Source organism: Suricata suricatta, chromosome 17 (genome assembly GCF_006229205.1).
Source record: "Suricata suricatta isolate VVHF042 chromosome 17, meerkat_22Aug2017_6uvM2_HiC, whole genome shotgun sequence".
Lineage (NCBI taxonomy): Eukaryota > Metazoa > Chordata > Mammalia > Carnivora > Herpestidae > Suricata > Suricata suricatta.
In genome coordinates this window covers 11645917-11673916 of record NC_043716.1, presented here as the reverse complement: position 1 = coordinate 11673916, position 28000 = coordinate 11645917, and the positions used below count along the sequence as shown (strand labels likewise).

Genomic DNA, 28000 nt, shown 5'->3' with positions numbered 1-28000 from the left:
CCCCTGCCCTCCCAACACCTCTGTAAACAATGCCCTGTATTACATTCCTTCTGCTTGAAACACCTAGGATGGCTTTCCCCACCCCCTCACTAGACACTAACACACAGGTAAAAGTACGCCCGTTTTACAGATAAGAACATTGAAATTCAGAGAGAGGAAGTGACTTAACCAAAGGCAAACCCAGCACCTCTCCCCCGTCACTATGCTCCAGTCGCCCTCATCTCATTTCCGGAACACATCAAGCTTGCTCACACTCCGGAGCCTTCACACCTCTTCTCCTGTGCAGAACATTCTGTCTCTAATTCTGCATGTGCACACTGCTTCTCTTCATTCAGATCCCAGGCAAATGTCGCGTCCTGAAAGAGATCTCGAGCTGCCCAGAATCTCCCAGCTGCTCTAATACATTGTCCTGCTTGATTTCTTCGTAGAAATTCTTTGAAAACACTTACACTGGAAACCCCATGAGACCAGGAACAGTGTTTACATACTAAATGGTGCCTAAGAGTATAGGGCACAGAATGTGCACTCAGTACTTATTTGCTGTAAGAATGAATGAATGAACAGGGTAATACGAGAAGTGGCAGATTATTTCTGAGCACCAGCCAGGGCCCGCCTGTCCCAGGTCAGGGGGCTCTTTGGGACGCTCCACTGTGCGGGAAGCCACAGGAATTCCAATTTTCACCATTCAGGATGTGCCTTCAGTCTGTGCGCAGTGACTAAGTGCTGGGTGAACCAACTTCCCTACGAACCTTCAGCAAGACGTCTGTGCACCAACAGTGATCAAGAGGCAACATTCTGGGATAGGGGAGGGATCTCAGCTCCCCTGGAAGCAGATGGCCTGCTAGAAGTTGAAGTGCAAGGGCCGGGGAGATGGGAAGGTCATGCTAGGTCCACAGCTATGTGAGCACTTACGTTTCCTCTGTGCGTTGGACAATGGCCCGGGACCTGCCCTCGTTGATGAAGAAGGTGGCGTTTCCAGGGTTCCTCCTGAGGGCCACCATAGCACGGTGTGATCGCTGCAATCTGACAGCTTGGGTTCAGGCACCATTCCTAGCCGGGCAGGGTGACCCTAGAAAGTCACTCGGTGTCCTCTGTGACTGGGGTTCCTCATTTCCACAATAAGAATGTTGATAACACTTTCACAGGGTGGTTGTGAAGATCAAAAGAGTTAAATCACTTAACATACTTAGAACAGGGCTTGGCTCACATGACCATCAGTTGTTATGTTACCTTATGTAACATTTATGTTTAAGTTCCATCCCCATACAATGCCCATAGCAGTATCACCCCCTGCTTTACAGACGAGCTGTGAGAAGGTTATAGAAGCAGCCCCAGATCCAGAATGCGGAGCCATGCTGCAAACTCATCTGTTCTAGAATCCCTAGAAACCTCTTAATCACCACACTGGGCCGGAGGAGACAGGCCTATCTGTCAGTAATGACAAGGCAGCATGGAAATTGTTCAGACGACCCTAGCAACGTGTTACACATCGGCACTCTGATGCAAGGTTGTGTGACCCAGCAGGAAGAGCAGGTATTTCCGAAGGACCGGACTAAAGTCTAAAGGATAGCTGAAAATAAATAAATAAATAATAGTTAGCTGGGAGAGAAAGACATTTTAGGAAAAACATGAAACAACTGGGACCCACAAATGCTCTGAATTCGCAAGTTCCAGGCAAGAAGGAGAGGCGGTTGAACCTGATCAGTTAGGCCACCTCCAAACCACGAAGGGGCTTCTAGATTGTGCTAAGGAACTTGAATTTCACCGTATAGGTGATGAGGGGCTGTGAAAGCATTTTAAGCATTTAAATCTATTGCAGAATGTGAGCTGGAAGGAAATCCTGACGAATCCTCAACGGTAAGAGTGCCTTTTACACCTGCCAGCCCCCTGCACAGGCTTGCTGAGTTCCGCCAGGGTTGGAGGCTGGGAGCAGCTGGGCGCTGTTCTTCTTCCTGTCTCTGAATCTGAAGATTTCGACATATTAAAAGTTGCTCAAATATTTATGGAACCATAATATGTCTGGCAACGTTGTCTGTGGAAAGCGGGAGAGGGACCATAAGTTCAAACACTGCAAATGTTCACCCCAAATAGCCCAAAGGTTCCTGGGAGCAGCGTCTAGGAATCCGTGGGTTCCATTTAGTCCATCCTGAGTCTTCACAGCAGCGTCCAGGCAGGGAAATGACAGGTCCTGTGCGGGGATCCCATCAGGTAGAGTGATTTGCCCAGCATACACCTTCAAAGACACGGAAATATGAGATTATGTTCACGTCCCGGAACCAAGACAGGAGTGGGATGCGTGGTGGAGACCAAAGGGCCTAAGCCGCCCCACCTAAAATGGGCTTTTCTCTCTACGTAATCATGTTTCGCTCATAGCAATGATCACGTGTTGTAGTTCTTTCTCTACTTTGCTTTGAGATTCTCAATTCCAACGATTTGCAAGCAGGGGGTTTCGTGGCTGCAGGGACCGCGTCTATCCTGTCCCCAGAGCATCCCTGGAGTCCAGAGAAATTAGGGTAATGGAGCGGGTGTAGCGAGGGCCTCTGAGAAGGGCCGGTGACGCCTCAAGCCCCTCTATGACCTTAGTGGGCAAAAGCGCCTGTGAAGGCCAGGTCGGGCCGCCTTCGCGGAGGGCGAGACCAAGGCGACGTCGGCTCGCGCCAGCCGCCGGGCCAGTGCAAGGGCGGAGAGCGCGGGTAGGACCAGCAAGCGACGGGCCCTCATAGAAAGCGCGGCGCCGCTCGGCGACTGCACCGGGCAGCGCCGGGACGCCTCCTGCGGGGCGCTCTGGGAGTTGTAGGCACTGGCCTTTCCACTCTCCTTCAGCGCTTTGCTCTTGAAGCTCAAGTCCCTACTAGCAGGTGGGCGCCTTAAACTCTTAGCCAGTGAACTTTGGGAATGTTAATTTCTAAAAAGGTGCCCTGAATAGAACTCTTCCCAGGATGCCTCCTTCCACTCCACCGGGTTTGAGGACTACATTTCCCAGGCGACCTAAAGGAGGCGGTGCTTCCGGTGCGCGGGATGCATTGTGGACATTGTAGTTCCGTGGGGCTCGATTTTCTCCTCCCGGGCTGTCTGGGGCTGTAGCCCGGACTACATTTCCCTTCCGTCCGCCCGCTATCCCGAGGCCGCCTTGGCGCGAGACATTTGCGAGCAGAGTGTCTCCAAGATGGCCGCTTGGGGAAGGAGGCGTCTTGGCCCGGGCAGCAGTGGTGGCAGCGCCCGAGAGAGGTGAGATCCGGCGGCCTGTTGCTCTCCCAGGGCGAGTGGCTTAGGATCCGGGGAGCCTTTGAAGCCTCCTGGAGCCGCACCGCTGTCCCTGCCTCCGTACCCGGGCTCCCCCTTCTCGCCCACCGCCCTCCTCGTACCCCTGCGGGGCACGCGGGGTTCCTGCTCTAGCCGATCTAGAATATGGGTGGGAGCCGGCGCCCCCTCCAGCTGGGCTGAAGCGGCCTCCATGGGAGGCTCGGGAGGTGACGATGGCGGGACCGGGCGAGGTGGGCCGCGGACTTAGAGGATCGGGCCCGGGGCCGAGGCCGGGCCACGCGGGAAGGATCGGGAGCCCCGCGCAGGCCCGAGGGACCCACCTAGCATCCCGCGGCCGAGCGGCGGCCGAAGCTCCCGTCCCACCTGGTCACGAGCCGTGTTTGGGCCGCGACCCCTGACGTGGCGAGGAATGGCTCTGGGGAGGGAAAAGGAGGGGAAGCCTTCACCAAGTGGGTCAGCTGCGGGAACGGCAGTGCAGTCTGCACGTTTATCATGGGAGACTTAACCTTCCCCAATTTGTCTCCCCGGCCGACAACCGGCCGCTTCCTGGAACCCTCGATTCTTGGGACTTTTCGCGCGTTCTCTGCAAGATCCTTTGCCGTGGAAGTCCTTTAAAGTGACCTTTCCTAATGAATGGTGTGTGGGTAGGGAGCTAGGGACTTGTTTCTTCCAAGGTGGATCTCGAGTTGGAGAACTGACTTCTAGAAAATGAGATCGGAATAGTTTCTGTGTTTCGTGTTGAATTTACAGGTTTTTTTTTTTTTTTTGCTTCAGGAAAGCAGTTTCAGCTAGCAGAAGCCACTAGAAGCTGTTCAGCTACTAGAAATTTGGGAAAGGATGTGTATCGGTGGATTCACCCGGACTCAGCCGCTCAGTCCATTTTGTTATGGCTTGGTTGGTGTGGCAGGGGTCAGCAGGAAAGTTTTGTGTTTGCTTTTTTGTCTTTTTGGAGAGGCTTATTAAACAGACAAGTTCTCTTTCTGTCCTCCTCCTTTCTGTTTCCCTCAACCACCTTACTTATTCCATTTCTTTGATTCTGTCACACATTCATTGCTGTCTCGTGCAGATGGCTTTCTCAGCTCATTCTTTTTGACAGTTGTGATAAACCAGCCTGCATTTCATTCTTAAGCTCAGAGTTATCCAATTTCCACTCAGAGGTATCTGTTCTGCATTAACTCTTCCGTGGAAAAGCAGTGAATGGCAAGCAGATATTTTTGTTTTTCCAACTCCCATCTGGTATTTCTTAGATCAGACCCTAGGAAGAAGTTATAGGTTCCCAGATGGTGTTTAAACCTGGCAAACGTTTTCAGGGTCTTCTATCTGAACATTAATCCTTTAGTAATAGGAAGTAACCTGTTTAGAAAAGCCAGAGTATGTGAAAGGCATGTCTCCTTACTGGATAAAAACAACTGAAAGGGCCAAATGGGGATGCCCCAGACATCATCCAGGGGCTGTGGCAGCACAAGTTAAGCTTTTATTGATCTAAGAAATCAGATACTGGGGATTTTTTTCTCCTTGGTTGGAGACCAGCATTGATTCAAAACCGAGTTTGCAAACTAGCAGCCTAAATGCTGGAATCCAGCGCTTGACTGCTGACCCTCAGTTAAAAAAAAAAAAAAAAAAGAATTTAAGTTAGTTGCCGATTCTTAGAAGTTGAAAGATTTCACATGAAACTCCCTTGAAAAGCTGAGTGGTGGCCGACATTTTCGGCCAAAGCAAATGCTCTGTAGTTCCTCACTCACCTGACCACCTGACTCCCTGCCGTTGCTGGCCTGTCTCCTTACGTGTTCAGGTTGCAACCTTTGGCCTAGAACTGAAGAGTCTGCTCACTCGTGTAGATGCCGTATGTCAGCCAGGGATGGGCGTCCGGTTTTGTGATTCGGGGGGCACCATCTCGCTTCCTTCCGGATATCAGGGTGTTGCTGGGGGAACCCGTCTGTTTGCCTTTGCTGCGAGGCCCTAGCCGGGCGTTGTTGGAGGGGTCACTTGCCCGAACCCAGTTTCCCGAAGATCCTCCCACGCTGAGCCGGGGATGGAAACATAACCCGCTAGCTGACTTCTGGGCACACCTCCATTCCAGCTCAGTGGGTGGAAGGACTGTTCGGGTGGGGCAGGCTGGATTAATTGATTGCCCAGCGCTGCAGATTAAGAGGCCCAAGCATATTATTGGCTCCAGCGACAGAAATAGGCTGTTTATGGCTCTCTTAAATGAATTTGTTCCATGTCACCTTCGTGCTGACTCAGATCTCAGCTCTACATTGTAAGACCACTTTCTAGAAGTGCTTGACACACCTAGCTGGAGTCTGCTTTATGCTGAAACTGCCTGGTTTGGGCCAGGGGCCGGAGCAGAGAAACACTTAGGGCAAACTTACGTCCGTGCCTAGTGCCAGGCCGTCCACAAGACAGCACGTTAATGACGGCCCACTTCAGAATACACAACGTGTGAATTCTTTACCTGGTTCTTGAGTCTAGGGCTATGTTCATTCAGTAGCCACTAGTCACATGTGGCAATTAAATTTAAATTAATTAAAAACGGGCTCCTGGCTGTCTCAGTCGGTAAAGCATGTGACTGTTGATCTCGGGGTTGTGAGTTTGAGCCCCACAGTCGGTGTAGAGATTACTTAAAAAATAAAGTCTTTTTTAAAAATGAAATTAAAAATGAATCAGATGAAAAAATTCAGCTCCTCCGTCACACTAGTCACATTTCATGTGGTTGGTCAGTCGCCACAGGTGGCTTGGGGCTACCATTTTGGACAGCGAAGACAGAGAACAATCCATCACGGCAGAAACTTCTATTGATACGACTACACTGGTCTAGAGTAAAATAGGACAGAGGTAAGAAATAGCAAAATGATAGCTACTTGCATGTTGATTTTTCTCTCCACTCCATTAAATCCAGGGAATCACCAGTGTTTGTAATGAAGAACATCAGAGTCTGAGCTGTAACCTGAATTCTTGTCCAAAATTCAGCACCCTGGCAGCGAGGGCACGAGACAGATTGCCACTTGTCCTGTCGGCGTCTTTGAGACATACTTGCCTGTCTAGGAAGGCACAGTGCAGGTGTCTGTGTGTCCTGCCACTCGGGTGCCAACCCGGACCAGCTCACAGACGGTCCCGCCTGTCCCACTCGGGCTGCTGTCTCCGTTCCCTCAGGGCCTCTGAGCATCCCTGCGCTCTCCGTGAGTGGTGGAATGTGAGTATAGCCACGCGCTCTCCGTTCCTGTTTTCCCCGTCACGTGAAGATGTCCTTGATCTGATTCTGACTGTGGTGCAAGGCTGCAGCGCTGTCCAGAGACCTGGGGTGTCCAGAGAGCTGCGCATCCTGGACCAAATGCTCCAGTTTTGGTGCGAGGTCACGTTCGCGGCCCTCCTCTCCCCGGGCTCGTGCCGCCGTCCGCGCCAGCAGGTTTAGGCGGCGGTTCCAAGGGCTTGCGTCCCAGTCCCCCGGTACCACACCTTGTTCCCCGGGATGTGGTCCTCCCACTGCCAGCTTTGTTTCATCTGTGAGTCGGACAGACGGGGTCCTGGGTGGCTGCTGGAGGGTGCCGCTCCCAGGCCAGCTGAACAGATGGGCCACAGGCCCCGTGCGCAGGTGGCTCACATTCTGGGAGTGACATTCTCCTCATTCTGGTCTGATCCTTTCCTTTGACAGCTGAGAAACCTTAGGGGCTGGGGTATTTTTTCCTCTTGCAACACTGCCATTCTGGCTCTGGTGTGTGGTAAAAATGTCCCTTTCCTCCTGCTCTGGATGAGCGGCACTGGTACGGCACCCACACCCAGGACTCGGGGCGCACAGCCCTGAGGGCTGTGGGGCCTCCTCGGCTGCCGGAAGGCGGAGTCCAGCACAGCTGGGCCACACGTGCTGCTCCCAGAAATTGGATGTTGCTCACGAAGATCATCCAGTGGGCTTCACCATCTTAGGCATGAATTTCCACTTTCCTTGATTTGCATGAGCAGTCTGGATTCCGGGGCACTAACTTGTGCCTCAGTGGTTCAGTCCCATAGGCCATGTTCCAGTTCAGGCCTGATTTGTGAAGAATGGAGGGGCGGCTGAAGCCAGGCCTAAGTTTGGCTTCTGTGTCCTGGGCCTCAGTGAGCGGGGCGGAGGGAGGGGGCGGGAGCCGCTCCGCAGCCCGCGCTGTGCCCTGTGCCCGGTGCCAGCAGCCCCTGGCCGGGCCACAGCACTTGGGAAAGGCAGTGGTCATCTAGTAGCCATGAGGGTTCTTTAGGTCAGGGCCAGTCAGTAGGATTTTGTACCACGACAGAGGTGTCCTGCCTCTGTGCTGCCCATCAGGGGAGACTCTAGCCATGTGTGCGTGTTGAGCGGGTGAAGTGTGGCCACAGCGTCTGGGAACTGGATTTTTCATTTTACAGGTTTGTTTGTATTTTTGAGGTTATTTATTTATTGGGAGGGAGGGAGAGCAAGCGGACTTGCACACGCCAGTCGGGAAGGGGGAGAGAGAATCCCAAGCAGGCTCGGCAGCACAGAGCGGATGCGGGGTTTGAACCCACAAGCCGGTGAGATCATGACCTGAGCCAAACCCGAGTCGGACGGACGCTCTACTGACTTGGTCCCCTAGGCACCTTTGTGTTTCAGTTTTAATTAATTTAAATATAAAAGCTGCGTGGGCCTTACATCGGGGCAGTGCTTTGCTGCTGTCACTTCGGTGTGCACTCCTGGCCCTGGCCCCGCTGCAGCCTCGGCCGCACCGCAGGTGACCAGACAGCCCGGCGCCCCGCGGCAAGCGGTTTTGCCCTTGGATACGAAGCCAGGGAGTTACGAGAGGGAACCTGAATCCAGGTCTCTTGCCTCCCACACTCGGTGTGCTGTGCTCTTCCCACAGCAGAGCTGCGCGGCCACCGGCGCCCCGGGGTGGGAAGCGTGGTCCCGCGTGGGGTCAGGGACTGTGGAAGTTCCGTGGCCTGTTTGGAACCATCCTCAATATTTGGGGCTACCTGCCCGTCTTTCTCTACTAACTGCCCCCACTCTTTTTTTTTTAATTTTTCAACTTTTTAAAAAGTTTTTGTATTTACTTTTGAGAAAGAATGTGAGTGGGGGAGGGGCAGAGAGCGAGTGAGAGAGTGCAAGCAGCCTCCGCACTATCAGCGCAGAGCCCAATGCTGGGCTCGCCCCCGCGAACCCCGAGATCATGACCTGAGCCCAAACCAGGAGTCGGATGCTAAGCTGCTGAGCCCCCCGGTGCCCTCTCATTGGGCTTTAATCCCCAGCATGGAGTCCTGCCTCAGGCTCCTGAGGGAGCCCGGAGTGGGGTCACCTAGATCTGGGGGCCAGAGGTGAAGTCCAGCACCTCGCAGAGCAGAGGTAATCGAGTGAGCACGTGCTTAGTACGTAGAAAGCAGCCTGACATATGGACCTAGTTTGATGTGATTGTTTTCTACTGTGACTGATTTCGAATGAGTTTCCACTAATGTCTCTTTTTTTTTTTTTAAGTTTATTTATTTTGAGAGAGAGAGAGAGAGAGAGAGAGCGCATGAATAAGTGGGGGAGGGGGCAGAGAGAGAGGGAGAGAGAATCCCAAGCAGACTCCACACGGTCAGCATAGAGCCTGACATGGGGCCCGAACTCATGAACCATGAGATCATGACCCGAGCTGAAGTCGGAAGCTTAACCAACTGAAGTGGCCAGGTGCCCCCCTGACAGCTTTGGTGGCCCGTCACATTCAGGCCCGTGCAGGGGATACCGCAATGAAAACAGCTGCCTTCCCAGAGCTCACAGTTGACATCCTTTGTATTTCGGATGGGGGCTCGGTGCTGCCGGGGCCCCGCGCCTGCTGCAGGACAGGGGCCCCAAGCGGGTGCTCCCGCCACAGTTAGGTGCGGTGCTACTGGCGCTGCCTTGACCAGAAAGTGGCAGCCTGCTTGAGTGACCAGGGCAGTGGGATTTTCCTCCTCCTCTCTGGCAGGACACCCCGGCCACGAGATGCCGCCTGTGCCCAGACTCATGGTGGCTGGGCTACCGCCTGCTCGCCTCGGCTGCGGAGGGCCCGTGGCTGTGTGGTCTCGTCACCCCAAGGACATGGGGCTGTTGAAGAAGATTTTTCTTTTTAAGAATTTCCCCATTATTACAAGAGAAACACATAGTTATTTGTTTTCTTACTTGAAAAATACAGATAATGTCTGAAGGAAAATAAAATTTTAGTCACTTGTTGGGCCACCATCCAGAGAAAACAATTGCTGACCTCTTTTCGTGGACAGTGTCTATGATACTTCCCTCCAGATGTTTCATCTTGGATTTTTAAAAATTGTACAATAAACACACCCAAAGTCTTTCTAACATGTGGGAAGTCATAAATAAACTTGCTACCATATGTCTGACCCTTGAAAACATTATGCTAAATGAAAGCAGCCAGTCACAAAAGACCACAAACGTCATTGCATTTATAGGAAGTGTCCAGAGCAGGTGAGTCTATTGAGTCAGTCACTGGACTGGTGCTGGCCCGGGGCTGGGGAGGGGTGGGGCAAATGGGGAGCCGGGGGTTTCTTTTTGGGGTGATGGAAATATTCTAATATTGATTGTGCTGTTTGTTACACAACTTGGCGCAAGTGCTGAGCCACCGAATAGTGCACTGCAGATGGGGAATTGTGTGGCAGGTGACTTCTGTCTCAATAACGCTCTTACTGAAAAGTACAGATGAGGGGCGCCTAGGTGGCTCAGTCCGTTAAGTGTCCAACTCTTGATTTCAGCTCAGGTCACGATCTCAGGGTCATGAGATGGAGTCCCCAGTCAGGCCCTGCGCTGAGCGTGGAGTCTTTCCTTAAGATTCTCTCTCTCTGCCCCTCGCCTGCTCACACACACGTGTGGATCTCTCTGTCTCTAAAAAAATTTAAACAATGAATTACCACATGATCCAACAGTTCTCCTTCTAGATATATATCAACAAGGATTAAAAGCGGAGACTTGAGGAGGCAGTTTTGCACCACATTCACTGTAGCATCATTTTCAGGAGCTAGACGGTGGAAGTAGCCCACCGTGACGGACGGATGAGTGCATCAACGAGTGTGGTATATACTTACGATGGAATACTGTTTGTTCATCCTTAAAAAGAAAGAAGATTCTGACTCATGCTGTATACCGTGAATGAACCATAAGAACATTATGTTAAGTAAGCCAGTCGCAAAAGAACAAATTCTATGATTTCACTTACATGCGGTCCTAAGGCTGCCAAATTCCCAGAGACACAAAGCAGAAGTGGGGTGGGGGGCTGGGAGCTCTGTTTAATGGCAACAGAGTTGTAGTTTGCAAGATGATGCCGATCTGGGGACTGGCGCACAGCGCTGTGACCTAACACTGCCGGACACTTACCGCTGGTTAGGACAGGGCGTTTCACGCGCATTTCACCGTGGTCTGACGACAGTTACTACACCTGTGTGCTCACCGCTCAACCTAAGAAGTAGAAAACTAGCATTATCCTGGCCCACATGTCCCTTCCCCCAGGCAGAGGCCACTTCGCTCCTATATTGTCCTTTCCATGCTTTTCTTAGTTACCACACATGACACCGTTCCTAAATACCGGACCCTTCGGTTCTGGGCGCTTCTGAATGTGTGGGTCTGCCTGCGCGTGCTCTGGGCCTGCCCTCTCCCCTCCTGGGCTTTACGCGGGAGGATTCGGCTGCACGTCCAGCTTCCCTCCGGCGGAGGAACAGCTCCATTTGTCCGTCTCTTCCCATCGGTCTTGCTCTTCTCCGACAGTGCTGCTCAGCACATTTTTGCGCAGCTCTGACTTTTGGGGAGGTATTTCCAGACTTCGGGGACCCCATGCTTGGGACTGCTGCTGTAATGTCAGATTCCTCCGCAAATAGCTTCCTGGTGGTGCAGGGGATCCCAGGCCCACGTGCTGGGCACGCTGCCAGGTGCCCAGGGAAGGTGCCCACTCGGGAATGCACTTTGTCAGGTTGCTTCTTTATCACAGCCACCTTCTCCCCATGAAGCCGGTGCTCCCAGGGGATCCCCCTGAGCCAGTGCACATGCAGAGGAGGAGAGCGGCGGGTCTCAGGCCAGCTCTGGTGGAAGGCGGAAGGAAAGGAGGCAGGTTCAAGAGCCCCGGGCACAAGTGCCCATGATCCTGAGACCACATCCACAGCAGCCACCCCAGCTCGAATGGGTGAGTGCTCTGCTCCCCGGCTCCCTGCATGGGCGGGGCTGTCGCCTTACCCCCCACGGAATGTGCTAAATTCAAAAGGTTCAGAAGGGGCTCTCCTTTCTTTCCCGAGCCACTCCATGGCCCTCCCCCAGTGATAGTCAGCATTCTCAGGTCTTTGTATTTCCAGAAACACTGCGTGTAAAAGCGCACACGTACACTAAAGGTCGCATACTCTAGTCACTGTTCTGGACTCGACCTTTTTCACCCATCTCTTGGATATTTTTCCATCACTGCTCTTCCTCACTCTCATTTTTTATCTGAACTCCTTATTAGACATTCTTACTGGTCATTTCACACCTGCCGTGGGAGGCACTAATATCGTCCCTTCGGAAGCCCCAAAGACGCCCCGTTGGCTATTTTTTTTTAAATATGCATCTGTGTAGCAGGGTTCAAGTTGGTGCTTGGCTGGTCATGCTCTGAACTTGTCAGGGCAACTTTCTAAGTAGGCTCCTTTAGTTGGGTTACATTTGACCCAGAAACAAAAGCAAGCCACACGTGGCTGGCCCCTGGGGTGCCTGGGCGGTGGTGGACATGCCTCTCTCCTGGGAGCGGTCAGCCACCAGGTCTGTGATGTAACAGTCCCTGGCGGCCATGCGACTGCAGCCTGTGACCGGGCAGCACTTACCACCTACGTTTGCGGGCACATAGGGCACCCTGAGCCACAGGCCAGTGGGAGTAGATGTTGAGTGCTTAACGGGGTGGCCTCTAACAGTCGGGGGTCCTGACTGTGCACGCACGCTGAACCTTGCTGTGTCCTTGTATATCCTGGAAATCTACTCCAGCCTTCAGATGACATCCTCTCCTGAATCTGGGTTTAGCGGTTTGGCTTTGAGAGCATTCGAGAGGGTCAGGGCAGCGGCGTGGCACCGCCTGCTGGGCCGGCTTCAGAGGCCGCCTTGTTTGAAGGCCCCTGGGAGGTTACTTCAGCGTGGCTGTGCTCTTTTCTTTTACACTGGGGGTGACTGGCGATGGGTAGGGGTGGGGTGGCCGGCCCACAGAGAGCCGCAGGGGCCTCGGGAAGCTGCCGTGCTTTGGCAGGCTTGGGTGCCTGTGTTCGGGGAGCATGCCCGTGTCCACACACACACATGTGAGCTGTGGTAGTCGTGACTGCCAGCAGGTGGAAGGCAGAGAGTGGACTGCTGCCCACATCCACTCATTGTCTGTCCCTGTGTGTCAGGCCTGATGCACGGCACACGTGACAGCAGCGGTGAGACGGGACCCAGAGGGTACCCGCCTCTCACTGTCGGGCCTGAGGGGATCCATAGACACACCTACTCATCTGTGTCAAGAAAGGGCAAGAGTGCCGTGCCCACCACGCTGCCCCTGGGCCGGGCAGAGGCACGCAGCATAGATGGGGATGCCGGCCGGGCTGGCAGAGGCTGGGGGAGGGGAAGGTGGGATCTGCCTGCTGATGTGTCTCCAGAATGGAGCAGTCTGTTCTAGGTCGGTGGGGTATTTTCTTACTGGGCCTCACGGCACCCCCTCCCCCCCCACGTTCAGGATGGCTACAGTCTGCTGAGCAGAGAGGGCACTGTACTAAGGTCGAATTGGGTTTGGGCAGGAACATTCTATAATCCCAATCTTGACACCCACATTTGGATTTGAACGTTCTAGAGGAACTTTGTGGCCCGAAAGGCACCCCTGGCCTCGCTTTGATAGCGGGTCACACGGCCTTGGAAGCGCCTCCTCTTCACAACTCGAGAACGAGAAGGAGCAGGAAGTCTCTGGGCTGCCCGGGAGCAAGTCCTCGCAAGTCCTCGCCCGCCCCCTGCACTCGCAGGCGCAGTCAGCCCCTTCCCAGTGACTCAGCCAGCCCGGCGGAAACCCTGCCGCTCAGGTCTGCTCCTTTGCTAACTGGCTTCTAAAGCGCCCTGTCCCGGCTGTGAGGAAGGGCCGACACAAGCACAGTCTGCTCTGAGTGGAAACAAGTGGAGGCCTGGAAAGAGAAAACCCCACTTTTCCGGTTTTGTCAACTTCCTTGGATTCTTGTGGAAACGGCTCGGCTCGTTAACTCCTCTCGGAGAGGCAGCCCTGACTGCAAGCGAGCGAGCTGCTGAGGCAACATCCCATGTTGAGGAGGCTTCTTGTCCGACCCCCAGGGAATGACCTCTCCCGGGGCACACCGCTTAATTAGGGCCTGTGATTTAATTAGGAGGCTTCCTTGAGCCCAGCTTAATTACAGTTACCTTTTCAGCATAAAGAGTTCGCTCCGCCCAAGTCCCAGCCAGTGCCTTTTGCTAAAGTGGCTCCCACACGGGAACGGAGGCCCCTCCTGGAGGGTGCCCTCCCCCCTGCCCTTGGGGGCACGGTCAGCCCACTGCCAGTCACTTTTCTTGTTTGTTTTTTTTAATGTGTTATTTATTTTTTGAGAGACAGTACGAGCAAGGAAAGGGTAGAGAGAGAGGGAGACGGTCCGAAGCAGGTCCAGGCTCAGCTGTCAGCACAGACCTGACGCGGGGCTCGAACTCACTTACCTCGAGATGATGACCTGAGCTGAAGTCAGTTGCTTAACTCACCCAGGCGCCCCTAAGTGACCTTTCCTTTCTGATGTGACCACAGGAGAGTATTGATTAGGCATTTTCCTAACAGTGCAAAACTGCCCCATAGGTTTGCTTATTTGTGGCTGAAAGTAGTTTCTGCCGCGCTAAATCCTGCCTGGGAGAAATAACTGGAGCGAGTGCTCAGGGGTCTGTTTCTGTGGTCTTGCGTTCTGATTGCCGTGCTTTGTCCTTGATGTGTGTCCGTGACAATTCATTTCTCACCACACTTAACATGTAATTCCTTTCATCTCTTTAGGAGGCTATGACCTGGAGGTTCTGGGGGTGACCTTGTTTTCAAAGCTGCTGAGGCATGTGGGAGAGGTGCTCTGCACTGCCTGTAATAGGGGTTAAGTGACTTGATCCAGCCTCGAGCCGTGTCTAGCAGTGTTCCCTTCAGAGCCTGGTATAAAGGAGGCTTTTTACCAGATGAACAGAGAACACAAAACTAGGAGAAACAGTATATGCTGGATGGCAGTATGGAGGTTCGGAAAGATCTGGACAGGCTGAAACAAGCCAAATGGAAATGACAAGGCGTGTACAGGTCTATATTTAGGTTTACCCATCAGGGTGTGGAAAAACTGCTTTGGATGCGAAGTCTGCACTGGAGGGACCTCACACAGGATCCCGAAACGGCCTGTGAAGCCCTGTGGCCCACGGTCACAGCCAGCTCTCTGGCCTCGATACAGAGCAGAGTCGTCGTAAGCCCCCAGATTTGTCTCCGCTGGTGAGAGTCAAGTGGCCCATCCCTACTCCATCCAGGGGGAAGTTGGAGCAGCTCAGCCCCTCCAAGGGGGTCCTTGTGAGCAGTGTTTCTTATGTGAGTGAGAGGAGCATTTACTGGCTGTAAAACAGACCCGGAGGACCAGGGTCAGGATGGGCCAGGACCCCTGGGGCCCTTTGTGGCATCCGTACACTGAATTTCAGCGTCACTGCTGCTCGGGAGGCGGCTGGCCTTGGGAAGTGCGTTGGGGGCTTTGTGGGCTTTGTGCAGCTTGTCCTCTGGTGACCGTTGGAGGGTTTTGCTCTCTGTCATCCAAGGCGAAGATGACCCTATCTATCTATCTTTTGTTCTGCAGGCAGGTATGACTCCGTTTGAACTTTGCAAAGGGCAGAGTGTTCGCCATTATCAGTCTCCGGCCTGTTGGTTTCCATCGAAGAATCCTCCTCTTGCAGTCGCTCTGAGTAACCCAGGGCATGTTTCGTTCTGCTGACCTTGGGCCTCTGTGCTGATGAGATTCTGGGCTGAAACCATTCTTTCTTCCTTGGGGTTCCTTTGGGAACTCAGGTCTGTCGAGTGCCTTAGGGGGTCCGCCAGGCCCAGTGCACGTTATAGTCCATCATCTTCTAGAGATCTGGGTACCCCTTTTTCCCCGTGTCTCTCTACATTCCAACTAGTAATCATTCTCTCAGGAAAAAACCAACTTTACTATCTTGTATATTGAGTTCCAAGGGGATAAACTCGTAAGTGAGATGTGTGCCCGGAGGAGCTCGGGCTCTCTGCCGAGCGCGAGGCCCCGACGTCCCAGTCCCGAAACTGCCCCTCAGCCTAACGTCTCCGCTTTCTCCCCCCGCCCCAGGGTGAGCTTGTCAGCCACAGACTGTTACATCGTGCACGAGATCTACAATGGGGAGAACGCCCAAGACCAGTTTGAGTACGAGCTGGAGCAGGCCCTGGAAGCGCAGTACAAGTACATCGTGATCGAGCCCACACGCATCGGCGACGAGACCGCCCGCTGGATCACCGTGGGCAACTGCCTGCACAAGACCACCGTGCTGGCGGGCACCGCCTGCCTCTTCACCCCGCTGGCGCTGCCCTTGGATTACTCCCACTACATCTCCCTGCCCGCGGGCGTGCTCAGCCTGGCCTGCTGCACCCTCTACGGCATCTCCTGGCAGTTCGACCCCTGCTGCAAGTACCAAGTGGAGTACGACGCCTATAAACTGTCCCGCCTGCCCCTGCACACACTCACTTCGTCCACCCCGGTGGTGCTGGTCCGGAAGGACGACCTGCACAGAAAGAGACTGCACAACACGATAGCGCTCGCCGCCCTGGTGTACTGTGTAAAGAAGATTTACGAACTCTACGCCGTATGATTTCCGTAGAACAGGGAGAGAAGCAGTCGGCCCGGCCCACAGGAGACGACAGAGTATTCAGATTTGCCACAATAACCTGTTTTTGCTCTTTGAGGCGGCGGCGGAGCCTGGGAAGGTGTTTGGTTTAATATTTGTTATTTTAAAAAAAATAACACAGGTCACAGGCGTACCAAGGGTTTTTCAACTCATTACACTAAGATGTGGATTTCTGTAACCCGCAGGGGGTCTGAGCTGTGGAAGTCTGGGAAGACCGGGCCGTGCGGTGTGGACGGCAGCAAGGCTACTGAGGGGGTGTGAACGCGCTTGCGGGGTGGGGGGAAGGTCTTTAAGTATATTGTTTAAGTGTACCATCCAGAGCCACCCAGAAGCTATTGACCATTAAAATTATGAGAATTTCAACTTCGGGTGTCTTCTCTTTCCCTGACTGCCTGCAGCCGCTGCCCACGCTCTGCTCTAGGTGGTCGCTCGCCCGGGGCAGTGGTGGGCGCCTAGTGTCACCATCTGCAGCAACAATAGGCCTTGGAACAGGGCAGGCTCGGACCTGTCCCAGAGCAGTCTCACATCTGACCGTGGCCTTGGGCTCAAGGCCAGCACTGCTAAATGCTGTCCGGGGAAGTGGTAGGATCAGGTGGTGAGGTCGAGAGGTCACTGGGTCCCTTCCGTGTGGGTCCACGTAGAGAACTAGGGCCTGGGACCTCCCGTCCAGAGCAGCTGATTTCGAAGGACACACGAACATCTGTCTTTTTTTCGAAGCATCAGAGCAGTTGCTGAGGTGGACCCTGAGTTCAAGCCCACTGCCCTAGGCGGAGAAGCACCCTTGCCTCAGTGCCCCTCTGGGGGCTCCCATTCCACAGTGGTCAGGTCCCGTGTCCCCCTCAAAGCCAAGGGCAAGCTGCATGCCATCCTCCGTATCCCTCTAAGGTTTTGGATAGATGGAAAGTCAGCCCTCCCACCACGGTGTCGGGTCCCCTGCCGTAACTGCCACCTTCCTGAGACCTGCTCTCAGCCCGCCCTGAAGAGGGACACGGCACTTCTTTCTGAAGGGCCCGTCTTTAAGAAGCAACCTAGTTTTAAAGGCTCCATCAGGAAGACTGGATACCAGAGAATAATGAAAGGGTGCATGTGAAGGTGTCCAGAGCTCAAAGGGGGTGACTGGGCCACTTCTTATGAGGGAGATCCAGAGCTTTTAAAAGATTTCAAAATGGACCATCCAGTTGTCCACAAAGTTTGAAAAACTTTAACTCCAAGGGGCCTAGAGGTACTAATCACTCATTTGAATGCTGGGTGGTAAAACGGAGTTGGGTACACACTGTTGTTTCCATGGCAGTCTGGCCATCTGGAGCGAGAAGTTGGTTGCGATCCCAGACAAACAGACCGGTCTCAAGTGTACAGTGGCCGCGATCCCTTGGGTGTCTGCCTGCCGGCTCCCGAGCCTGCTGGGCCGCAGCCGTAGGTGTTTCTGTAATAAGTGGCCCAGGACTGGAAAGGGAGCTCCATGCTCTGCCTGCACATCAGATTTCAGGGAGGAGGGGGTCGCCGGAACAGACGCCTTCACCAGGAACAGAAGCCAAGTGCAAACAGGCTGCCTGCAGCTGCCCTCAGCAGTGATTCTTGGCAGGTGGACTAGCCCGGGCTCCGAAACGCCCCCTCAGTTACAGGTCTCAGGCCCAGGTGGGGACTTGGTGCTGCTGGGAGCGCACGGCAGGCGTTTCGTGTTCCAGGCCTCCACGGGAGCGACGCCCCAAGTCGGCTGGGAAGGGGAGCAGCAGGATCACACCTGCGCCTGGAAGGGCTTCCGCGGGCGCTGGCTTCTCAGTTTCTGCCACCTTCTGACTTGGACGTTGCTGACAAGTGGGTTGTGCTCCTCTGTGATGTGCCACAAAGCTCTGGAGGAAACAGCGGTTTTTAAATCACTGCCAACAGAAACAAAAGGCCAAGTCGCTGGGCCCTTCCCGGCGAGGTCCACACACAATTCCTGTGTATGCCATTTCAGTGAACGCTTCAAGCTGTTACCCTAATCAAGAGTCTTGTGGGAACTGCCCACAGCCTCGCCCCAATTTCAGAGAAGAGCAAAGGGCCTTTGTAAAGGTCAACTCCTCAAGAGTGCAGGGGACAGACCCTGGTGAGCGCTCACTGACGGCCCCTCTCGCCAGTCTCTCAGTGCCCTCCTAAGTGTTCACGTCTGGCTCAGCAGCTGTCAGGCCCTGATGCAGAAGGGGAGGGAGGCCCCGTCGTGGAGCCTGCGGGGAGCCCGGCAGTGCGCCCAGGCAGCTGTGCGCTCACCCCTCCACCTAAGCCCGCGTGAGCCGTGCCCGTCAGCAGGGCGCAGCTGTGCAGCGCTGCCGTCCGGAAACTCACTTGGTTGTACTTTCCATGCTCTGATTGGGGCACGAAACACAGGCTCGCCTGCTTCTGCCTTCAGACCAGTGAAACACCAGGAGACCTAAAGAGCAAAGTGGAAAGTGCCTTTGAACTCCATCTGCGAGCAGAAGCAATCCAGCATTGAGCTTTTCAACCATACCCCCCAGTCCCGGGATGAAAGAGAGGGGAGAACCAGCTTTGAGGACAGAAAGGAGAAACTGGAACAGCACTCCCTCCCCTGCCCCTGCCGGCAGAAGTTCGTATTCAGACACTGGTCTGAAAGCAAGAGTGACATCATCAGGGAAATACAAATCAAAACCACAGTGAGATACCACCTCACCCCTGTCAAGTGGCTAAAGTGAACAACTCAAGCAACAAAAGATGTTGGCGAGGATGTGGATAAAGAGGAACCCTTTTGCACTGCCTGTGGGAATGCAAACCAGTGCAGCCACTCTGGAAAACAGTACAGAGCTTCCTCAACAAATTAAAAATAGAACCACCCTATGGCCCAGCAATTGCACTGCTAGGAATTTATCCAAAGGACACAGGAGTGCCGATTCAAAGGGGCACATGCACCTCAATGTTTATAGCAGCACTATCGACAATAGCCAAAGTATGGATAGAGCCCAAGTGTCCATTGATGAATGGATAAAGATGTGGTACATATATTCAATGGAATATACTCAGGGATTAAAAAAGAATGAAATCTTGCCATTTGCAACAATCTAGATGAACATAGGGAAGAAAAAAATAATATGAAAACAGAGGAGACAAGACTCTTAAATACAGAGAAGAAACTCAGGGTTGCCGGCCGCGTGTTGGGTGGGGGCATGGGCTAAATGAGTGACGGGTGATAAGGAGGGCACTTGGTGGGAGGAGGACTGGGTGTTATATGCAAATGATGAACCCCTAGATTCTATTCCTGAAATCGCTAGTACACTATATGCTAGCTAACTTAGATCTAAATTTTAAAATAAATTAAAAAAGATGCCAAGGTGGGGTCCTGGCCCCCAGGGAAGGGCTGAGGCCGCCATCCCAGTCAAGACCGCAAGCCCTATCTCTACCAGGCAGTGCTCTGTCCAGGGAGCTGCGCCCAACTCCACAGGCCCCCAACACGGCTTGCTGGGCCACATACGGACTTCAAAGAGCCCCGAGTTGCTGGCCCTTTTAGCCCTCTTCGTAGTTTCTAAGGCCGGAGAGCGCATCTTCAATACCTCTGCGATCTTGCCAACCTCCTCAAGAGTGGCCGGGCCTCAGCCTCTGGCAGACAGCCAGATCCAGCTAGATTTAATGGTTGTTTGTGTTACATTATTCACTGTTCATATGGTAAAATATAAAGTTTCTAAAGTAAGTTTTAGAAAGTGAATTGATTTTTCAAAAATGTGCAGTAAATATACATCCAGTGGTTTGGGCTTTAGCTCAAGTGTCATGTCTAGGTTGAGACCCCACACGTCTGCCCGCCTGCACCCCAGTCAGGGGCTGGGGGGCTCCCAGCCACTGTCACAGTGGCCCCCAAAGCAACCACCTCCACAGTGCGTTAGACGCCGTCTTCTGATGACGGACGGTGTGGCTGCTAACCGTGTGCTCCTCCGCGGGGAGCCCACGCCGGCCTCCGGGTGCTGCCCGTTGTTTCTCAGAGAGAAGAGGGCAGCACCGGATATGGGCCCTGTTGAAAGTTCCTATCAACAAGTGTCGAAAGAGAGATGCTCTCTCATTCCCATTTAGAGGAACAGCTTTCTTTGTCACTGCCTTTTCCTGAGCACCTGCTATGCACTTGGCCATTTAATTCAGTGTCACGCTAGGCTTTGGAGTGGCTGTTACTGGTGCCTTGGGTCCAGCTCCTCCCTGGCTCTGGCAGCCCTGATGTGAAGAGTAAGGTCTTTCCCCTCCATGTCAGGAGGGAGGCAGACGGTTTATTTGGAAGATGAAGAGCCAACCCGTGTGCCTATATCCACATTTCAACCAGGGGCCCTGCTCCCGGGAGACTTGACGGCCTCAAACACTAACCATAGGCTGTGGCTTCGGCCATTTTTGTTTCAGGGATAGCTTTCAAAATACATGCTCCGTAGGACCAGAGTTGGGAAACAATGCAAGATGCCAATATGATGTGCAAGATTTTTATTCCAAGTTGGGAAAGCCATACAATCCACCCCAATTTCCACGGTCAGCCTCAGTAATAGGAAAACTTTCATCCTTGACTTTACATATGAAGTTGACTCACTTGCTGAACTTCAACCGTGTATTTTTAAGAAACCAGCAAGGTGGAACAGGCGTCCAACAGGCACAGCTAGCAAATGACTGTTCTCTCCAGCAACCAGCTGCCACTTTAGAATCCCTCCCCACCGGACCAGGCTTTTGAGTCTTCTTTCCTAGAGGATACATGGGACCATGAGGGGTTTTCCTCTCCCTTTTGCCTGCTGTTTCCTTAACAGATTTGTCTTGTGCTTGGAGTGGGACCTGGTCTACAGGGCATCAGGTGAGAGTTCACTGGGAAACCGGAAAATTCCTTTTAGGTACCAAAGCCGGCATCACTCGGGTTATGCTGAAAGCCGTATTAGCGCATTGGCCATGGATATGGATGATGGCTTCTTACGACAGCCTTTTCCCTTGAGTGCGCAGGTGACTCTGCCAAAACAATTAGGTACGTGGTCCAGATAAGTCAAATCTGAGAACTGGGTCAGGTGATGTCAGGATGTCTTCCATTTTCAAGCCTGACACACTTTCTAGGAGCTGGCAGAGGCTGGAATTCAAAGGAGACATGGTTGTTCCAGCCCTCGGGGACTACAACTCATTGCTCATTTATTTCAGTCTTATTTTAAATTCAGCTCCCCATTTGTTCCATAAGGTTTACCCCTCACCCCTGGGAAGAAGGTTGTTGCCTGTTTTGGTTTTCATTCTATTAACAGAGGCCTAGCCAGGGATCTTCAGGACAAGCGTATGCTCCATCTTTCCCACCTGTAAGACAGACATCCAGTAAAGTCTCAACAAACCCAGCCACCCCCCACTGAGCAGCTGCACCAGGCGGGGGGCCGCTTCCCTCTCCCAGCGTGGACGCGCGACTAGGAGTTCTTGGATTTCCGCTCCTTTCTGGCCCTGGACGCCATGAGGCTGAAGAAGAGCTCAGGAGCCAGAGTTCGCAGATAAATGGCCAAGGAAGGCAACAGGTCGGCCAGGATCACATCCTTCTTTTTCTTCCCCACCGCATCCAGAACATCTCGGGCCACCTCCACAGGGCTGCGGCCTTGGGCCGTGGTCTTGTCCGTAACTAAAATAAAAGAAACACATGAACTTAGAAGCAGAAGTCTCTCAGCACGACTTGAGCTGACGTGAACCGATGTCAGCTGGGTTTGCTGAATTTCCCATCATGAAGCCTTTGCCACAGTCTGTTGGGAGGCAAGCGTTTTGCCACCATCCCTGCGTATTCTGGACTCCGAAGAAATGAGGAAGCCATCTGCAGCTCAGTATGTGTGAGCGGGAAAAGGGGACTGTGGTGAGACGTGGGAATGAAGTAGATGGGTGACCCCATGAGTGCTTAGAACTGGTGGCTCATGACAAAGGCCAAAGGCCAGCTCAGGTGGGGTCTCCAAGAGCACTCACACACGCCAATTCCCTACCTTGGGAACTGCTGTCTACTGGAACACGCAACTAAGGGTGCTGCAGCACTGATTTGTCTTGGGTAGCTCGGCCTGAGGTTTGCCGGATGGGGGATGGGAGGAGGCTGTGACCTCTCTCGTGCACGGCAAGCTGGCCGGACTGAGAGGAAGTAAATCAGGAAGAGACATCCCAGTTCCCCACATCATGTGGCAACTGGATAAAGAACAGGAAGAAATCCTTGGTTTGTTCTAGGTGTTAGAGACAGCTGCAGGGGGTTTAGGAGGTGTTAGGCTGGTGAACACCAACTGATGGTCCTTCTTTCCCAGTAATGTGACAATTCTGCCGGCCATGTAGAACCGGTTGGCAGGCAGAGAGGAGAGGCCACTAGTGCGCTTCCTCACTGATACCTGTTCTCATTCTGTTTTTGTTACCACAGAATTGCTTTCTGATTGTTGCTTATTTTTAAATGCCATGGAGGGAAGGTTTTAACAAAGATTTTTCTAGGGGTGACTGGGAGGCTTAGTTGCTTAAGCATCTGACTTCGGCTCAGGCCATGATCTCGCGGTTCATGAGATCGAGTCCTGCATCAGGCTTTCTGCTGTCTGTCAGCCTGGAGCCCGGTTCAGATCCTCTGTCCTCTTCTCTCTCTGCCTCTCCCCTGCTCACGTGCGCGTGCACATGCGCGCGCACTCTCTTCCTCTCCCTCAAGATAAATAAACTTAAAAAAAAAAAAAGGAAAAGAGAAAAGAGCTTCACATTAAAAAGAAGAAAAGATCTCTCTAGGGGCGCCTGGGCGGCTCAGTTGGGTAAGATTCCTCTAGGGGCGACTTTGGCTCAGGTCAAGATCTTACAATTTGCAAGTTCGGGCACTGGATTGGGGGCTCTCTGCTGTCAGTGAGGAGCCCCTTCAGATCCTCTGTCAACCCCCCGCCCCTCCCCTGCTTTGCCTGCTCTCTCTTCTCTCAAAAATAAACATTTTCTTTAAAAAAAGCCTGTTCAAGATATAAGGATGAACCTCTCTAGATCTATGCTTCTATGTGGTTCCTGCTGACTTGCTGAGTGAGCGCTCACTAAAGGGAGCTCAGGTCTGGCTGGGGCGGGGCACAGGAGCGGGAGGCCCCTGGTGGGCACCACAGCACAGGCCCAAGGGGTCACATCCAGGGAGGCAGGACACGGCAGGTCAGTACTTAAGAGGTGCGCAGGACCCATGCAGGTGTGGGAAAGCAAGTCAGTTCCCACAGCCCTGGCAGCATGGGTCACCTGGCCCGGGAGTCTGGCCCGAGCCTGCGTGCGGGGGCCAGGCCGTCCAGCCCACTAGTGGTGACTGCAGGTCAGCTCACTGTCTTTGGCCGAAGCAAGATGGCGATTCTGAGACCGGTGCCCCAGCATCACCCCAGAAGACTGTGCTCCTTCCTTTGAGTATCTTGAAATCAGTCATTTCTCAAGCACACTGAGTGGGGAATCTTTTGGGTGAAGCAACCCATACTTTCCATGATATTAATCCACTTTACTTTTACTTTAATTCACTGAGGATGGATTAGCAGGAAGTCTGGCAGCGTTTTAGCTTGGCCCTCAAAGTCCTTTAAAGGACTGAGTCCTGGCCAACAGGGACCCTGTTACCACACTGCAATGGTGAGGCTCAGGCTAAGGAAGGCTGGTGGTAAATGACAATTATTCAACATATATAACCAAGACCCATACATCAAGTATTTTAGGTGTTTTTTGTTTTTTTTCAAGTATTTTAGTTTTAAAAGTTACATTCCAGGGGACCTGGGTGGCTCCATCAGTTGAGCAACCGACTTTGGCTCAAGTCATGATCTCGAGGTTCCTGAGTTTGAGCCCCACCTTGGGCTCTGCGCTGACAGCTCAGAGCCTGGAGCCTGCTTCAGATTCTGTGTCTCCCTCTCTCTCTGCCCCTCCCCTGCTCACACTTTGTTTCTCTCTCAAAAATAAATGACCATTAAAAAAATTTTAAATATACATTTTTCCAGGGGCACCTGGGTGGTTTAGGAAGTTAAGCGCCCCACTCTCGGTTTAGGTTCAAGTCATGATCTCATGGTTCATGGTATGGAGCCCTGCGTCGGGCTCTGTGCTGACAGCATGGAGCCTATTTGGGATTCTCTCTCGCCCTCTCTGCCCTTCCCCTACTCATTCTCTCTCTCACAAAATAAATAAATAAACTCAAAAACACTATATTCCAAATGAAAATAACCAAAGAATCATCAGGCAGTCATCTCACTACGGCCAGCCAACAGCTCTCCATGGAAGGAAAGAGAAGCCAGGGCCTCACCTCCATATTTGGACCCATCAGCAGTGACGGCGTTTATAGAGAGGTTGGTTTGGATGTAGCCAGGGCTGATGACGGTCACCTCGATCTCATACTGTTCCATCTCGGCACGAAGACAGTCAAAGAATGCCTGGGTCGCATGTTTGGAGGCTGCATCTGCAAAGGTTTATGGCCAGAGACACAGGTGAGGGAGGGGGTCTGGAACATTCCCATTCATTGGCCTTTATTTAAAAACTAGTATTACAACTTAAGATTACAGTATTACAGCAGTGTTCACTTCCTAATTTAGGGAAGTGCAGTGCATCCATGTTCTTAGGAAATACCCTGAACTGTGTAGGAGTAAAGGAGCAACAGGTCTCCAACCCTCTTTCAAATGGTTCAGGAAAGGGGTGCCTGGGTGGCTCAGTCGGTTGAGTGTACGACTTTGGCTCAGGTCCTAATCTCACAGTTCATGAGTTTGAGCCCTGCGTCAGGCTCTGTGCTGACTGCTCAGAGCCTGGAGCCTGCTTCAGATTCTGTGTCGCCTTCTCTCTCTGTCCCTCCCCTGCTCACGCTGCCTCTCTCTGTCTCTCAAAAAATGAATAAATGTTAAAAAAAATCCAAATGGTTTAGGAAAAAAATTCTAAATCTTATGTACACACATACGTGCATACACGCAACACACACAGAATATGATAAAGCAAATGTGGTCAACCGTTAACAACGGGATCCATATGAAGGCGACACGGGAGTTTGTACTGTTCCTGCAACTCTTCCCTAAGTCTGAAATGATTCTAATACTAAGAGGATAATATATATATAACACAACCTAATGCCTAATGAGCAAAACATTCAAGTAGGACAGAGGATAGAAGAGTGAAAGTCTTCCTTTCGTCTTCCAATTCCATCCTCCAGAGGTCACCTATGCTAACGGCTTCTCAGCATGTACATTTTAGGTACTCTATATACACAAATGTGATTTTACACATAAGTTAATTTTTTTTTTTTTAACAGAAGTGAGCTCTCCTGTTCCTACTGTTCCTGCCAGTAGCCATCTCCCCCTGGTGACACAGAGCAGACAGTGTCTGTGGCAGGCGTGCAGGCCCGCCGTGCTCTCCATGGCCACCAGACCACAGAGCCAGCCCCCTCAGTGGCACTTCACGCACTGTGTCCAGGTCTCGTCACTGGAACAGAGCCGCCAGTGAGCATCCTTGCACGCACGGGAGTGTGTAGAAAATCCATGCTTAGCTCTGTTCTGTATTTTGTTTGATAACCTTCCAAGAACCAGCTCTTCGCCTGGAAGAGCCATCATCTTGCTCCACTTGGGAGAAATCGAGCCACAGCTGCTGTTCAGCCGTGGCTCCACAATGTGGTGAAAGGCACTCTAAGTGGGGGGGGACGCTGTGACCCGACAATGACATTCTCGGGAAGCACACAGCATGTCCACAGCAAGAGAAACAGCAAGGAAGTGTCCTGACTGGCAAGGCACGTGGCAGACTACAGCGGCGGAACTCACTGCGGTGCCTTTCTCAGGCCAGCGCCCTTGGTTTGGGCCAAGCTGCTGGGGGCTGGATGAGGAGTTTGCAGGCAGGTGGATGGAGAGAGCTGTGATCCAGGGGTGTGGCCCAGGCCCAAGAACCGAGAAGAGTCACCCCGGGGGGGTCCCCACACAGAAAGCTGCACCCTGATGACCGGTCTCGCAGAGTCGCAGGCCAGGCTGGCTTAGCACCATCATCAGGGCTGTCAACAGTGAGCCCCTCCGGCCTGCAGGGCACAGGCTCAGCTCACCACCCAGATGGTCCCAGCAGCAGTGGGAGGCGGGGAAAGCTGCTCTTCCATTTTACAGTCAAGAAGATTGCTGCTCGCCAGGATTAGCCAACATGCCCAGGCGCACCGCCACTCAGCCTGGGTGTTTTATATGAAGCCCGCAGACCAATTCTGTGGGACCCACTGGGGCCACAGGTCAGGTGGAGAACAAACTAAAGGGAGATTAAATCAAGGTAAAGTTTGAAAGTAATTTAGTACCAAGAATACTGTATATCCTTTAACCTGATTTATCTATTACTAACATTTTGCCTCATTTGCTTCATCATTTGTGATTACACGTCCTCCTGAGCCGTTAGAGCTATCGGAGAGAGCTGTCCTGTGCGGTCAGAGTCGAACGCTGGTGAACAGGGAAATAGCCACAGACAAACACGGACGGAGCACCCCACAGTTCACTACGGGCTCTGACTCCAGGTGTCTCCGTTCATGTTTACCACGGTCTCGTGAAGTGCGTGTGGGAGCCATCGGTCTCTTCACAAGCAAGGAGACGGAGGGTCAGGGAACTTAAGTTACTTGCCTAAGGACATGCAACTAGGACCACAGGGCAGCGCAGGCGTTCGTATCTGGAGAGGAGGATGTCTTTGTCACAGCTCCGCTTCGGAGGCCATCCGGCTGGGTGTCTGGTCCCGTCCTTGCAAAGTGCTCACCCGGCTCTGCTTTCCCTCCTCTTGCCGCCAAGGAGGCGGCTGCGCCAGGCAGGGGCCGCGCTCGGAGGTGAGAGCGGATGAGGTCAGCACTGGCTGCACAGCGCCGAGCAGAGGAGGAGTTTCTGGGGCGGTCCGTGAAATTACCTTTAAAATCTTTTAACAAAACAGAACCAGGCGCTGTCTGCCTGTCAGTACAATGTGACGCAGACAGCAGAGTGAAGTGATGTCTCAAAATTCTGGCCCGGTCGCTTGTAGGTGGAGGCGAGTGTGTGAACTGGAAGTCAGTGTGGCAGTTTTAATTTTCTGGTCCTACTTATTATTTCCACTTTTTGGAATTTATCTTACTGAAACCCGCCCACAAGCGCCCAGAGACGTCAGTATTTAAGGTGTAGCACATCACCACTACTGGTCAAGAACTGAGGGAACATGATCCTCACACGTCCAGGAAAAGGGCTCAATAGCCGTCTTATCTATTCAATGAATTAACACTGCGTCGTCAGGTGGAATAAACAACCACAGAACAGTGTGTACAGGGTGATTCCATTTTTGTATGCTTAACCACGAGTTTGATCACATGAATAAAGTTGGAGGCATGTGCCGCAAAGCGACCAAGTGGAAGTGCGCCTGTGAGGACGGTGCCCACCGATAACGAGATGGTGGCAAACGTGGGCACGGTCCTCTGCCCGGCGCCGCTCCAGCACTCTCTCCCCGGGCTCCTAGCGGAACTCAATCTTCCCAGCGGCCCCTTCCGGCAGGACTGGCCCTGTCACCCTTCTGCGGATGCAGACTGGGGTTACACTGGGGACATTCACACAGGTCATGCAGTGGGGGAAGTGGTAAGGACGGGAGCTGGGGTCTGAAGCCAGGCTTCTGCTCAGAGCACATTCTGGTCAATTCCCTCCACACTCTGTACGGAGTACTTCTCTAGTGTCTGAGTTCTGCACACTCGATATGTTATTTTTCTATTCATGAGAAAACACTACAGAAGAGCACGTGAGAGAGAGAGAGAAGGAAATACTCACATGCCGATCGGAAAGGAATGCTGATTTTGCCCTGGATGCTGCTGATGGCGACAATGTGGCCTTGTCGCCTTTTGATCATGGAGGGCAGGAGTGCTGAGGAAGGAGAGCAGAGGCTTTAGGGCAGGACTTTTCTTCCGGTCACCGCAGCTACCACGGACAGGAGGTGACCTGGCTTATTCTATGTAGTCAGAGCCAGGGAGGCGAACAGGGAAGGCTTCTCAGTGGG

The 28000-nt window shown here is 52.9% G+C and overlaps 2 protein-coding genes and 1 long non-coding RNA gene across 5 annotated transcripts in view; 1 reads left to right on the top strand and 2 right to left on the bottom strand.

Annotated features, from left to right (window-relative positions):
• Positions 1–572: 572 nt before the first annotated feature.
• On the bottom strand, positions 573–2760 carry LOC115282319. The gene is made up of 2 exons (XR_003904596.1): positions 2330–2760; positions 573–2233 (listed from the first exon to the last, which is right to left on the bottom strand). It is a non-coding gene; the product is annotated as an uncharacterized LOC115282319 (long non-coding RNA).
• A 350-nt stretch (positions 2761–3110) lies between these two features.
• TMEM11 (transmembrane protein 11) lies at positions 3111–16459 on the top strand. Of its 2 annotated transcripts, XM_029928290.1 has the most exons (3): positions 3148–3228; positions 6164–6457; positions 15544–16459. In XM_029928290.1, coding segments are annotated over exons 2-3 (519 nt in total). In that variant the 5' UTR covers positions 3148–3228; positions 6164–6455; the 3' UTR covers positions 16061–16459. The 2 variants fall into 2 exon arrangements, with proteins under 2 accessions (XP_029784149.1, XP_029784150.1); XM_029928289.1 differs by lacking the exon at positions 6164–6457 and having other exon boundaries at positions 3111–3228.
• A 4065-nt stretch (positions 16460–20524) lies between these two features.
• The window catches only part of DHRS7B (dehydrogenase/reductase 7B), a 62898-nt gene continuing 55422 nt past the window's right edge, over positions 20525–28000 (bottom strand). For both annotated transcript variants that reach the window (XM_029928563.1, XM_029928564.1), the window contains exons 5-7: positions 27775–27867; positions 24306–24458; positions 20525–21686 (exon numbers count right to left, since the gene is read on the bottom strand). In XM_029928563.1, the coding sequence (XP_029784423.1) occupies positions 21481–21686; positions 24306–24458; positions 27775–27867 (452 nt within the window). In that variant the 3' untranslated portion in view covers positions 20525–21480. The remainder of the gene's footprint in view (positions 21687–24305; positions 24459–27774; positions 27868–28000) is intronic.